At 41.4% G+C, this 15,473-nt stretch overlaps 1 protein-coding gene across 1 annotated transcript; it reads left to right on the top strand.

Annotated features, from left to right (window-relative positions):
• The first annotated feature begins 119 nt into the window (after window positions 1-119).
• LOC144466871 (CD209 antigen-like protein C) lies at window positions 120-11,273 on the top strand. The gene is made up of 6 exons (XM_078174656.1): window positions 120-253; window positions 326-424; window positions 2,462-2,632; window positions 2,727-2,869; window positions 7,310-7,410; window positions 7,749-11,273. Exons 1-6 carry the CDS (start codon window positions 181-183, stop codon window positions 7,900-7,902), a joined length of 741 nt encoding a protein of 246 aa, XP_078030782.1. The 5' UTR covers window positions 120-180; the 3' UTR covers window positions 7,903-11,273.
• Window positions 11,274-15,473: the final 4,200 nt, after the last annotated feature.

The raw sequence follows: 15,473 nt of genomic DNA, 5'->3' as shown, positions 1-15,473 counted from the left end.
ATTTCACATAACATAACAATGCTCAAAAACTTTTCCTTTTTGTGGAAAGAAAAAAAGCATTTGTTTATACTTCCTCAAAAGATAAGAGAAACCACTGAATCTGACAAGACTATCTTTGGTCACTTGCATGTAACACACCCTGTGCTGCAGAGCCGACTCCTCAGATAGTCATTAGCATCAATGGAGGAAGTTTATGCGAATGTTGAATATGAGGAATGTGTTGAATACAAAGGAACCCCCAAAAAACAGACAGGTAAGAATGTTTAATATCATCATTAGTTCTGATTTATCATTTTCTATATTCACTGGTGTTCTCTGTGTTCAGGCTCCGAGGTTTCAAAGAGATTTCCTGGAGCTGTTGTCCTGTTTCTGGGGCTGCTCAGTGTTCTCCTGCTGGCTGGACTCATCGGCGTCTGTGTCCACTGTGAGTTTAATTTACATTCCTGTAAATGCTCTCCCTAGATTTCACACTCTTCACTTTTTCTCACTTTTTAAAATTATTATTATTATTTCAGATCTGTTTTTGTTTGATTGACTTTCTTGTATTAATGCCTCATTTATGTTTGTTTTCTGTTAAAGTAGTTTCATTTTCAATATTTTGTCAATTATACACAGAAAAAAAATCAGACCCTAGCAGCCAACTCAACAAAACAAGGACTCATTTTGGTGCCATATTCCAGTGGTTTCAAACTTTTTGTGCCCAAGGCACACCAAAGGGCAAGCCAAAGTCTCAAGGCACACCTGTATTTATATCTGTGCACAATAGCTTCTATAACATGTAAAAGCTATAAAAGCTTCAGAATTCACGAGTGGGGTATTCTATGTCGTAAACAAAATGAAATTCTCTTGAGCTTGTGTTCACCACAGATCCTATTCCAAGCATTGACAAAAACCCACTAAAGACTATTGACTTGAGATGAGGGGACTGGGAGTGCTGCAGTGCTGACTCGTGTCTGGATTTTAGGACTCATTTCTGCACTACTCCTGTCACTTCCTCCTCTGCTCCTGAAATACTTACTACAGTTAATATAACACCAGGTCTTGGTTGTAATAATTCTTCAATTTCTCTGTGAGAGTGAATCAATTAGATCAGCTTCAGATTTTGTCTATGCCATCTAAATACCTTTACAAACAGTAACAAAACCTGGCTCAATAGGGGCAGGAGGCTGCAACATATAAAAAGAGGACGTCACAACATTTTACCAACCAGCTTTGTTGTGTAACCCCCAAAGCATTAAACAAAAGCACAAACAAACTAAAAGAAACAAAGGGGACTGGAGACCCCGGTCAAAAGGACCAACCACACAGTGGGCCGTCGCTCCCAGCATCTCCTCCTAAACTATCTTAAATATGAATTAAACCTAAAGAAAACAAAAGAGACAAATAACGTGACTACCGGCAATCTCCAGCCCAAACTAAAACAACAAAACCCCAGCACCTAAACAAGCATGGGGGAAAAGAACCTGCTTGGGGGACAGAAAACGATGGAGGAAGAAAACAACTCCTCAGTACCTGATCGGCTGTCTGTGTGCCATGTGCCATGCCTCTCCTGTCTCTACACTGCCTGTCCCTCTTATCACCTCCTCCTCTCTCTACCTGAGTGCAGATTGCCCTCAGGTGCACAGCAGGCAGAGGGTGGAGGGAGACCAGGCTGACAGAGAGAGAGAGAACAGGCTGCTGCACATCACACCCCCACCCTAAAAACGTGACTGGGGGGAGCGCCACGGACAACATTCACATACAAACAACTGACTTTGTGACAATGTGTCGGCCAGGACATTCTCTCGGCCTTTGATGTGCCTGACCTCCACACTGACAGACTGTAAACAGTGTTGCTGTGGTGTGGTGTGGTGTGGTGTGGCAGCCATTTTGTGTGTTTCCCCATAAAACAGAAAGTTGTTGTAACTTGAGTGTACATCCACCAATCTGCTCCAAATTGCTCGTGCTTGAGTCCTGGCCTGAGGACTTTTACATGCCAAAATAATTGCATCACCTACTGGCCACAGGAAGTAGGCGCAGACCAGCGACATGCAGGGACCCCTGACGTGTGAGAGGGTGCAAGGGCCCGTTCATTGCTGCTTGTAGCTTTAATTTTATTTATTCAATACCTTTGTATTTGTGTTTTTATTTATGTTTTTTGTATGTGTAATGTTGTCTTTTAGGATTGCAGCATGGGTTAAAAGTCCAACGCAGATCTTTCACTCCGTGGGAGGTGTTTATCTTGAATTACACCAAGTGATGTTACTGATAAACTGCAGTGGAAAATATACTTCACTTCCTGAAGTCTGCTACAGTTTTACTAAACACTTTCATGAGGCATGTGTTGGTTTAGATTGGTATGATAGTCTTTCACAATCATGGGGCAAAATAAGGAAACATGTAGTCTTATGATATACATTAGGCATCATGTGAATGCAAAAGGTTGTTTGTGTTTTCGTGAAATGTCTCTTGGTTATTTCAGGCCATGTCTCAGCATATGGATCAGCTCCAGATCTCTCCATGATCAAAGCCAACCTGACTCAGAGTCTCAACACCAGTTATGACAAGATTTCTTCCCTGACTGAAGAAAGAGACCAGCTGAAAGCCAGAATCACTGAAATGACTGAAGAGTTGAAGAAGTCTGTCCCAAAAGGTTACACCAACCAAATGACCATCATTAGAGGGTCCTTACCTGCTATTGACACAAGTCTTGTTGAACTTTAATGTCTCTTATTTGTATCTTACAGAGAAAACGTGTCCTGCAGGATGGAGGATGTTCAGTTGTGCCTGTTATCTTCTCTCTTCTGGGAGGGGTTCCTGGGATGAAGCCAGAAAGGACTGCAGAGGCAGAGGAGCAGATCTGGTGGTGATAGACAGCTCTGCAGAGCAGGTACTGTGTGTGTGTGTGTGTGTGTGTGTGTGTGTGTGTGTGTGTGTGTGTGTGTGTGTTTGCACGTTACTGACAAATTTGAGGAAGTACTGAAAGTAAACAAGTCGCCATTGCTTTGATGGTGTGTAATCGGAATATGTGCACATTTGAATCAGGCCCACAGGAATGCTGCTCAGCCTTGCTTTCAATTCTAACAACTACTTCCAGTTCAACCCTCCACTAACTGAATAGAGATATAATCATTTGATCATGCCGCTCTTCTAGACCTCCCAATATTACAGGACCAAATAGATCAAATCCCGATAGTGAAATGAGTCATTTTGCAATGTCACACTGGGCACTTTTTACCTGCCATACTTGTCAGCTTCTCAGCTCATTCAGTAGTTTGCCACTCTCCCCACCACACCTACCTGCCAGCCTATCCCCTGTCCACACATTTCCCGCTCCTGCCCGTCCATCGCACCCACTTCATCAAGCCTCTCACCTGTGGATCATTACCTCCTGGCACTATAAGGACTCCCTCGTCACAGACTCTCCTTGCCACATTGTTCTTTTCTCTCACTGCTTTGTTGTAACTGACCCTGCCTGTCCCTCATTCTCCTGTTTCGCCTGCTCCCTGGTAAACCACTCTGCCTTCTGTCCTCGACCAAGAGCTCTGCTTCCACCTTCCTGGTTCCTGTTCGCTTGTCTCTGTAGCTGTTTGGAGGGACCATCATCCAGTTCATTGTGCCTGCTAGGGTGGTCAAGCAACAGAACTCCAACAAACTGATCACAATTAACAGCACAGATCTGAACTCCAGACCCTGATGCACTAGTTCCACTCACATACCTGGATATTGAAAAATATCTTGTTTTTGGGCTGAGCGCATAGCACTAGAGTTCTCAACGGGCCCAAAAATTCAACCCGAAACCGAAATGACCCCAGGGACTTGAAGCCCGAAACCGGCTTGCCCGACATCATCACATACAACACTGTGTCCGAGCCTGACTGAACCCGAGTTGTTTTTTTTTTTTAAATGGAGGGGGGAATAAAATGATGCTCCCCCTGTGCGCCTCAGCAGTCTGGCTTCCCTGGCTCAAATACAGTGGCCTCTAGTTTCAAAGTCGTCCATTGCAGCTACTATAGTCCGGAGATATCGCGAGGCTAAATAAACAACTGAGTTTTGTTTACAGGATACGTCTGTGCTTGTGCCTGCTCACCGGTGTATGCCTCCGCGGATCACAGCGCAGGACGTACTGACCCCCTATAAGCGCCATGCTAACCGCTGAGACCCAGCCACTGGACGTACAGACACAAAAAAGATATCGATCATGTTGTCTCAATATGAAATTGATAGAAAAAGGGCATAACTCCCAAATGGTCAGAGTATTCTTTTAAATGCTCTGCATGAAGGCGTAATGAGTGTTTACTCAATTCCCCATGGCAAAAGAGTGCAATAATGTACTCCATCTTTGTAGATCACGTTAAGGAAGAACATTTTAACATTTGTAGGCAATCACATGAAGCACGTAAACCCTTAAGACACCGAACATAATTTACAATTTGTTGACAGTGTTTCTCTGGTGCGCACGCGTTCTCTTCTTCTCTCGCAGTCTCACTCTGTTTCTTTTCTTTTGACTTTTCTAAGATGACAGATGTTGAATATATACTCTCTATCTAATGCTGTGGCTGTTTGTGGTTGGCTGAGTGGGGGGTGTAAACACATTAGTTTGCAGCTGTGTTAAAGAATAACTTGGGTATTTTTCAACCTGGGCCCTATTTCCTCATGTGTATGTGTGCGTATGATTCATAGGTACAACTCGTTTTAAAATTGGTTCAGTATTGAGGGAGGAGGATGCAGCCTGCAGCTGCGAAACGAGCTAAAACGGTAACGGGGCAAATGCGTCCCGTATAAGTTTGCGCATTAAAAGTGCTTTTTATCGCCACTGACTGGTTCAGATGGCCAGTGTTATCTCTGTAAATAGCACAGTAAACGTTTCCCTGACCCTTCACCTCCTCCCGGCTGTGACGTCATCTCGTGAGAGCTTTGCTTGTTGCTGGAAGAAAACAGAGGAGCCATGCTGAGCGCTGCTCAGAGTGGCGCTGGTTGTCCCGGAGTACAGTTGAGAGTTTCACTGCATTGATTGAAAACAATGGTTTGTGTTTGTGTTTATCCGAATTGCAAGAACAGGATGTCGCGCAACACCCCGTACAGCTTTCATAGGCTGCCTTTGTCGGACGGCAAGATGCTGAAGTTGTGGCTAGTTGTGCTACAAATGGATGCTAACACTCCTGTCCAGACACTGCGCCTTGCAGACCATCGGGTCTGCAGTGCTCACTTCTCCCAAGATGACTACTGCCAGCCGAGGAAGAGAAGACATCCAATCCCGAAACACCTCTTCCTCAAGAAAACGGCTGTCCCACGAGTAGAGAGAGCTACAGACACAGTGGAGATAATGTTATATAAACAATGTTCGAAACGCTTAGTATGCTATTTACAGAGATAACACTGGCGATCTGAACCCGTCAGTGGCGATAAAAAGCACTTTCAATGCACAAACTTACACGGGATGCATTTGTCCCCGTTACCGTTTTAGCTCGTTTCGCGGCTGCCGGCTGCATCCGCCTCCCTCAATACTGAACCAATTTTAGAACGTGTTGTACCTATGAATCATACGCACACATACACATGGGGAAATAGGGCCCAGGTTGAAAAATACCCAAGTTATCCTTTAATCAAATCAGGCTGGGTTTCCATTACGCGTGCCAAATGTGCCAAACGGTGCCAATCCCCTTTGATCTGACATCAGATGTGACACACTGTCCGCCGGTCACCCAAACCCCAGCTGCGCTCCGCCTGCGCTGAGAGTAGCGCACTTAATGAGCTGCTCTCAACACTTTTCCTGCACCTGAACAGCCATTCACCATAGCTTACAGCAAACTGGAGATGATGGATTAACAAAATGATGAAAAGCTACATTTTTACAAGTAGAGAAAATGTTGATAATTGATTGATTGACAGACTCCAAAATCAGAACCATGGACAGCAGCATTTAGTGCTGTCACACCCTCACACAGTGCGCTTCTCTGACATACAGACACACTTTGTTTCTCTCTCTCTCTCCGCTGTCTGAGCCCGACTCAGCCTGCCCAATTAACTTAATTAGTCAGCCCAAACCAACCCAACCCGTCGGGCTTACTCGAGTCAGGCTCAGGCTCGGGTTGAAATTGAGAACTCTACATAGCACATACCTCAAAGATTGCACCCACGTCTCACATGGCATGACATACCTTCATATTCTCTGTACCAGGCCACCAGGAAGTGTGGCCAGGAATGACCTGGGCCCGTATTCACAAAGATTCTCAGAGTCCTCTCAGAGAGCTCCTAACTAAGTTTCTGAGAGCAACTCTGAGCAAGGAGGGGACAGAAACTTTTATCTTGGTGAGGAGGTGTGGTTGACCCCGTTGCTAGGTATGATGCAGTCTTCTAAAAGCTGTGATTGGTTGTTACAAAAAGGAAAAAAGAAGAAAAAAGACAAATGCGCTCCTAGTAATGAATGGACAGTGAAATCAACCAATCATAGAACTTAGACTGTATTAAGAAATGTGTAATCGTGAAAATAATTTAATGTCATGATGATGAAACTCAGCAAAATTGAATTAATTGTTACACAGCTTCAAAATGTTTGAACGTACCTCATTCACATGCTGAATATTATATTGATTTGCTTATTGTTATGTTTACTCACCATGCTGGTAATTTTACTACTTAATCTATTTGATATTAATGGTGGACGCAGACTCAGCTGTCAGCAATTACTGTGATTGCTGGCCTCATTGTAAAAAGCGGTTTGATTTGGCAGAATGTCCAAACAACAAATGAAACAGAGGAAAAAAAGAACGAGAAAGCCGAACTGGACAGAAGAGCAGTGCCTGCTGTTGGCACAGCTCGTGGAGGAGAACAAAGGAGTTTTAAGAGGGAAATCATCCCTGATGAGGTCAACCACAAACATTCTCCCTGCACGATCAAGCCGGTAGCGTCTTATTTAATCACTGTCGTTCAATATACGGAGAATATCTCTCCTTCCTCTCTGTCTTTCCGCCATCTTCTCTGTTTAAGACACTCTTAGGCTTCTTAAAAGTCCTCCTCCCTCCTCTTCACAGTTTTTCACCTTAGGAGCTCTCTTAAGGCCTAAGATGCTTTGTGAATAACTTTTATCTTACCAAGGGAAAATTCTAAGAAAAATCTTAGAATTCGAGGAATTCTAAGATTTTTCTTAGAATGACATCACTAAGAGCTACTTTTAGTCTTAGGATTCTTTGTGAATACGAGCTCTGATATTTAATTATGATTATCAGGTTACAGCAAAGTTTTGTGTTGAGATAAATAACTGTAAACTGCACACACATACATTGTGGTTAAAACTAAACTATACTGTGGGTTTCTTTATGTTGAACAGGAGTTTCTCAATAAGTTCACCCAGACTGCTTGGATCGGTTTGACTGACAGAGTTAAAGAAGGAACCTGGAAATGGATAGATGGAACTCCACTGACTCTGAAGTAAGGCCTTGCTTTGGTTGAAGACATTAACATATACAACTTTAATTTTATATAACAATACTAGAATTTGCTTGATTTGCATTTCCAGCAGACATTTCTTTCATTCATAGCTGCTGCGCATACATAAATATTGTACACAGATTTATTATAGATAATGAAATGGGACTCAACCCAAGCTGATAGATTTCATAAATTATGTTCCGTCATATAAACTGTTATCCAAAATTGGTGAATTGATGAGTTATTATGAGGTCAGGTGATTATTTAAATACAGGAACTGTGATTGTGTCAGACATTTACAGTATCATGATTCTCTTGTTCATTATTTAACCTGTTAGCAACTGGGAAGTGAACCAGCCTGATAATGGTGGTGGAGATCCACAGTGGGGTGAAGAGGACTGTGTCCATATCAGACCTGACAGCGAGTGGAATGACCGGTCATGTGAAACCTCACTGCGGTGGATCTGTGAGAAAACAGCTCAACATTGCTGAAAGTTTTGAGATCATCAATTTGATAATGCTTTGGCTTTGGCAATAATGCTCTGTCATGATGAGATGATCCACCGCCATTCCAGCCAGTGTGTGTATGTGTGTGTGTATCATGTGATGCAATTGAAAGCAGGGGCGGAAATCCAGGGGGGGGACAGGGGGGACATGACTGCCCCTTCAGTAAAGCTGTACCCCCCTAGAATCATTTGAGACACAATTAATAATTTTTGAACAATGCAGTAGTATTTATTGAAAGCACAATGTAAGCGGTGCTCATTATAATCACGCAATAATGTGCTATTTAAATCTTAAAAGATTTAGTCCCCCCTCCCATTCCTAGTAGTGGTATATCCCACACTCTTTTCAGTGGGCGGGGCTGCTTGGCAGCAGTAGCAGCATGTGGCTGGAACCGCTGCCCACATCGCGCATCGCAGGGTAAGATGTTCACTGACACAGACACAGTTTAACTTACACAAGTTACAACACATCCCATTTACTGTTACAAGAAGCCCCAGGCCCAGGCTGATAATATAAACTGTCTGCAACATTTCTCCTGCATTGTTCAAAAGCCTACTCAATTACGAGTGCTGCTAAGCTAAAAGCTAATGATTAAGCTCAAAGTTTAGTGATAGAGAGGACAGGAGAGAAAGAGGAGGGAGAGGACAGGACAAGAGCAGTCAGTGGCGGAGCGGCTCGTAGCTAATGGGTACCTGTCTGTAGGCTCTCCACCTGTCAGTGAGACAAACATGAAAGACGTGCAGTTTAACCAACGAGGAGCGGTCATTACGCACGACTATTACACACGGTTGTGAGGTGCGCAGCGGCAGATCTCACAGCACACAGTTTATAAACCAGTTTACCAGTTTAATTACAGGAAATGTTTAGTTGTTAAGACATTTCTCATAAGTATAGACATTCACTGTATATCCACTTTTCTACATGTGGCTACTGCTGGCTTGAGTCTTGACTCTCTCGTTATCAATAACTTGCAATGCTGAGATAAATGTTTAAAGTCCAAAAAAAGTAATTTATTACGAACAGCCACCTTCCACCTAATACCACTGTTTGTATTGCTGGGTGAATAAACAAGAACTTGTATCCAGGTAGGGTAAGGACTAATACAGTATAATGCAATAATTATAATTATCATTACTTTTGATAACATTTTTAAAAACATTTGATTTGAACATGCTGACAGCTCAACACTGCAAGACGGGTTTCAAAGGAGACGAAGAGAGAGAGAGACGAAGAGAGAGAGGGAGAGAGAGAGAGAGAGAGAGAGAGAGAGAGAGAGAGAGAGAGAGAGATCAAGCTGGCATGTAAATAGCATAATCTGATATCTTTCATCTGGAAAAAGGCAGTTACCTGATTATGAGAATTCTGATAAACAAACTTAGATTTTTGCCTGATAATTACTTTTTTTCATTGCATGTGTACATGTTAATTTGATTTCAATCATTTTGTTTTAAATCTGGACATGTGCAGGTGGACTCAGCCAGTGCTAAGAAAGGTCCTATGCCTGCCTGTTGGAGAGATAGAGAGAAAATTAAAGCGCCAAATTGCAGTAAAAGATGCTGTATAAAAGACACAACTTTTTTCCCTTGTCCCCCCCTGGAATTATTCTCTAAAATTTTACTGTTTATTGTCCCCCCCAACTATGAAATGGGATTTTCGCCCCTGATTGAAAGCCCCATAGAGTAGTGCAGAGATGACGCCCTTTTGTAGACCAACACAGAAGTTAACATTGCCCTGGTTCCCTCGACAAAAGCCTGTGGGATTTTTCAATAAGATTTTGAATAATTGCACAAAATAAACTCTATGGCAAACAAAAGTTTGTGATACTTACAGGATTTGTTTAGCAGGATAGTCTTTATAAAGGAACACAGTTTTTATTATTTCTGAAGCGTCAATGCAATCACCATATCAATCAATCAATCAATCAATTTTATTTATAAAGCCCAATATCACAAATCACAATTTGCCTCACAGGGCTTTACAGCATACAACATCCCTCTGTCCTTATGACCCTCGCAGCGGATAAGGAAAAACTCCCCAAAAAACCCCTTTACCGGGGAAAAAAAACGGTAGAAACCTCAGGAAGAGCAACTGAGGAGGGATCCCTCTTCCAGAATGGACAGACGTGCAATAGATGTCGTACCGAACAGAGCAGCATAATAAATTAACAGTAATCCGCATGACACAATGAGACAGAGAGAGAGAGAGAGAGAGATGCAGGTAATGACAGTAGGTTACAACAACATTATTGAAAGTAATAATATTATAGTTATAGTTCTGGCTACTGTGGTACAATATGTTGAAAGTATGTATTAATATCTGGCAGTATACATGTGTGACAATAGTCATATGTGTATGATAACAGTAGAAGTATGACTAATGACTAATGATGTCAGTAGCAGCAGGAGGCATCTGGCAGAACCACGGCAGCAGCACAACCACACACGTCACGCTGTCCAGGCACCGCTGCGATATGAGTTAATCTGAGAGACAGTGGAGCACAAAGGCTCCGGAGAAGAGGAAAAAGCTAACACTGGGCTATAAACAAACAACACTATGGTCGTGTGACTTCAATGTCCTCACCATAACGAGGCTGTAAAGGTGAGTTTGGCATGATGATGCTCTGTGGTCTCATTTAGCCACTTGTTAGCAACTGTCTTTTTTAAGACGCATTAAGGCTTCAAAATTTACAATTTGGGTATTGACTGACATATTTTATGTGTAGACCAAAACCTCAAAGTCTCTGAAGCTTGTGTTAAACAGACTTTATTTCAGGCATCTAACCAAAAACCCACTGACTTCAAGATGAGGGAACCAGGAGTGCTAAAATGCTCACTCATTTCCCAGTTTTAGGACTCATTCCTGCACCACTCTGTAACGGCTGCAGCCAATAAAGTTTGTGCTTTCACCTACCCCTAGATCAGTGGTTCCCAACTGGTGGGTCGCGAATCCATTCTGAATGGATCGCAAGTGACTCGTAAATGTGTCAAGTTTGTGAAAAATACACTTTATTTTCAAGTACAGTGAATTTCCAATACAATGCTTTTATTTTGAAGTGCTGTTTCCTGCTGTAGCATATATACAATATGCACTTAATTTTGCAATGAGAATGTTTTGAGATGATTAAAGAGAGAAAGGAATATTTGTGAAGCTGTGTAATTTGTATTCCATAACTAACTGCAATGTAAAGTCATCTGACCCAACCTGCATATATAAAAACGCCGGAATGAAGCCATATTTCCAGGAGCAGCTGCAAATATAAAACAATACAAAAAGAAATGTTTAACACATTTTTGTCATCCTTGATCTTGGTATTACAGGAGGTACGGTACAAGTGGAAAACGAGGAAGCTAGCAATGAATCTTTGACACTGATACAATCATGGACAACTCGGAGCAGAACTCCATCTTTAATTGTTGCATGTGTTGTCTTAAATGGCACTTTGCTTTATTGCAGATCTTTTCATTTTAAAGGAAGGAAAGCATCAGGGCTCATGGAGTTTGCTTCCTTTACCTTCTTAAGTTTAAAACATAACACGTAGTGAGTGCTGCAGCTGTCATATAGGTGTGACAGCAGGGGGCTGAGAAGTGCTATGTCACCATCAGAAGGGTAATAAAACAGATTCCTCCTTTTTTCATTTCCACAAAGAGGGAAATGGTTGATGATATAAAATAAATTAAATAAAGAGCTTATTTATTTTCCTCAAATAATAATGAACATGGTGTTGGAACTTTTTTAACAGCGTAAGTTTTGCAGACATCACAAGTTGTTCCTCAATTTTACAGACCCGCAGTTTGGTTGGTTTTTCACAGACTTGAGTGTATACAACACGTTTTAAGTAAAAACATGGGATAATCTAGCCTAAACAAATGGATTGTGCCATTTTACCCCCAAACTACACAAGGTTTGAAGTTCAACAAGAGTATTTCTTTTGAAAAGTGGCTCAGCAAAATAGCAGTTGAGGGTCCCTGTCAAAGACTGATTGTTTTTTTTTTTGTTTACATATGGTAAAATTACACACAATTTTTATAACATCACCTCCTTACCACATAATAGTAATGGCATTATCAACAAATAAGAAAGTATTTCTCTGAGATTCACATCTTGTGACGTGATCAAAACCCCTCCCTGAGCGGTTTATTAGTGGCCAAACGGTCAGGAAGGGCCTATTTAAGGACATGTCCCATGGCAAGTGAAAACTTGTGCACATCGCATCTCTGCTTGTGTGAAGACAACACTTCGCTAGACACCTACTTAGGCTCACTTCTCTACACTTTGTAGAAATGGCTCTTGTTTCTGGTGAGTAGGAACAGAACGTTTTTCTTTTAAATGCTATTTAAGATGTTACAAGAGGTTCTAATCCTACTAGTGTTTCCAAAACAGTTCTGAGATGCCTAGAAGAATCCCAGGAGCGGGAAATTTCAGCAGCAGCTCTGTAAAAGAGACCACAGTTCTTAGGTAATGCATTGCACACATTGTCATTGTCATTGTCAATACATACGAGATCGCCTTACGACAGCTGAATGACCTGTTTTTCCGGAATCCAGGAATTAAATTTATCTAGCCATCCCACCCATTTGACTAACACCATGTTTTGCCCCTGGTGTTTCTTTTTAGATAAGAAACTTTCTATTTTAAAAGTTTTGTCTTTATCCACAATATTTTTTTGTAGCTCTGATCCATAAAACGTTCCTTGTAATGTTTCTCCATTGTAATCTTTTAACCTGTAAACAGGGGGTCTTCTTGGTATGCAATCTGTTACATTAAAATATTCATCAGTATAATTTTGCTCATAACCTTTTTTAAAAGGCTGTCTTAATTTTGAAATTCTCACCGTACTATAAATTTCCATTGAAGCGAATCACTGCTCCTTGCTTTATATCGATAATCAAAAACTATGTGCTCATTATCGTTCGTTACTTCAACCAGGTTCATTCTAATACTTCGGTGATAACTCGAGTTGTAGGCTCTTACTAAATCTTGCAAAACATCAACATAACGTTATAACGTAGAATTATTGGCTGATAAATATCTCCACATTTTGGTTTTAAGAGTCCTGTTGAAACGTCCAATAACACTAGCCTTTGTCTCATTTGACGTGGTGAAATGAATAATATTAGCTTTAGTTAAGTCTTTAAACTCTTTGTTCAAGAACTCTTTTCCTTTGTCTGTCTGTAATTTATTGGGTATTCTGCCTTCATCTAAAATGTCTTTAAAAGCAACACTGACATGTTTCCATTTTTATTTTTTAAACATCGAACCCAGGCGTACTTTCAAAACACATCTATACATGTTAATAAAAAGCGTACCCCATTGCTTTCCGAAGAATAAGCAGTCATGTCTACAAGATCTGCCTGAAATTGTTGATCTATTTTATTTACTAGCACCCAATTTCTCTTAAAATGTATTAGGGCCGTTTTGTGAAGGGTGTAACATCCTGTTTTATGAGCTAATTTTCTATGTCAGAATCTGCTAAATGAATACCCGTACTTTCAAACACTGCCTGTTTTAGCCTTTGTATACCTCCGTATCCTCCAGTGCTTTCTGGCGCATAGTATATTTTTTTCATGACCTTGTCCATGGTTGGTGCTATAAGAATGAGTAGCAATTGACAGTTTTTTAGGGCTTTCATTTTTGTCATCCCCTCATGCCTAGTAGGACATAAGTGTGTCTGTAAAATGTCAGTACACTGATACATATTTTATAAAATCAAAACATGCATTTAAATTTTTTCTAATCAGCGGTTCTACAAGACACTGCCTCATACTACTAACATTTATGGGTTGTTTTCTGTTTAACGTCAATACACACAGATCAATACTAAAAGCACAAAAACAAGCTACATGACCTTTGTGAAATTCATCATCATTTAAAGGAAAACAATTAAGAATATCGATAAGACTAGATGTTACGTCGGTATATTTGTCAGCAACTGTTTGCACCATAGAGGACCAGTCCTCTGCTAGTTCTCTGACACAGTCTATCTGTCTCATAAATCTAGCGCAACATAAACTATTGGCATCACACACCATATTTTTTAACAGCATTACACAACAGAGTTTTCAGCCTATACATGACATACAGGTTTTTGGTATAGTTCAGCAGGCTACACACATTCCCATTATTTCTGCTCCAAATTTTCAGTGATTTTTGAACAGCAGAGTGCAGTCTTTCATTTCCACTGGATACCTGTTTAAGTCTTGTGAGAAATGGGGTAGTTGTCCACTCCTGCAAAACAGCTTCCGCAATGTCTTGTATGTCTTGCTGAGAAGGCAGTATGTTACCAAGGCAAAACAATACACATGCTTGTGCAACTGTGTAATTTTCATTAAAAATCTCTTGTTTAATTTCTTCCAAATGTCCTTCCACACGAAATGTCTCTACCTATATTTTCCATCTTTGTAGAGTATAGGATCTCAGACAGGAAATGCAGAATACAGCGCCCCTTCTGTATAAGGTTCTCGTGTTTAAATCACAGATCATCAGCGTCCTCAGTTGAGGTTTGTTACAAACAGACACATGGTTGGACTACATAGCAGCGACAAACCACATCCTGGACATTACTATACACATTACTTCCTAAAATATGCCCCTCCTCAACACGTGGTGGCAACAGCTCCAAAGTACGGAAGGAATGGAGCTCCAGTAAAATCGACAGCTGCTGGCAATCAAAACCAGACACGTCATAATATAGTTGTACAACAATTAAACAACTTACCTTGACCATAGAGAGGAATCAAAACAACAAATGTTCTATAGTTGTTGGGGCTAGAGAGAGGTTGCTTTTTGAATACATCCTCTAGCAACATTTGCATCAGCGGCCTTGGGTAAGTTTTTGGAGCGTAATGAATCCTTTATCCCGTCTGGTTCTTTAAACTTCTCAAACACTGTTTTGTTAAAATAACCAGCAGGATAAGGCTCCCATTGCATGTCCATAACATCATCGCTAGCACCATAGTGTCCACTCTGTTTATCGGAAGCCATTGGAAATTCTGCCAGAACTGTGCCGCAAAATATACAACCGCCACTGTTCGCAATCGGTATCTAGCACATGTCCCCCAATAGGGTTATATAGTCATACAGCAACAAAACCACTCAGTCAGTACCATTTGTTTCACAACACACACACACACACACACACAATCAGTACCATCTGTTTCACAACACACACACACACACACACACACACAATCAGTACCATTTGTTTCACAACACACACACACACACACAATCAGTACCATTTGTTTCACAACACACACACACACACACACACACACACACAATCAGTACCATTTGTTTCACAACACACACACACACACACAATCAGTACCATTTGTTTCACAACACACACACACACACACACACACACACACACACACACACACACACACAGTGTCACGCGTGTGCACATCTTAATACTGTAAGTAGACTTCATTTACTACTTGTCTCTATGTGTCAGCCCTGTGATAGTCTGGTGACCTGTCCAGGGTGAACCCTGCCTCTCTCACCCAGTGTCAGCTGGGATAGGCTCCAGCCTCCTCGTGACCCCTAACAGGATA

This window comes from Epinephelus lanceolatus, chromosome 14 (assembly GCF_041903045.1).
Source record: "Epinephelus lanceolatus isolate andai-2023 chromosome 14, ASM4190304v1, whole genome shotgun sequence".
Lineage (NCBI taxonomy): Eukaryota > Metazoa > Chordata > Actinopteri > Perciformes > Serranidae > Epinephelus > Epinephelus lanceolatus.
Note: the sequence above shows the minus strand (reverse complement) of the source record. Positions and strands in the feature narration are given on the sequence as shown.

Coding starts and splice junctions, on each gene's coding strand:
- LOC144466871 (XM_078174656.1), top strand. CDS start 181: ATGGAGGAAGTTTATGCGAATGTTGAATATGAGGAATGTGTTGAATAC. Junction 425..2,461: donor CATCGGCGTCTGTGTCCACT/GTGAGTTTAATT, acceptor TGGTTATTTCAG/GCCATGTCTCAGCATATGGA. Junction 7,411..7,748: donor GGAACTCCACTGACTCTGAA/GTAAGGCCTTGC, acceptor TTAACCTGTTAG/CAACTGGGAAGTGAACCAGC.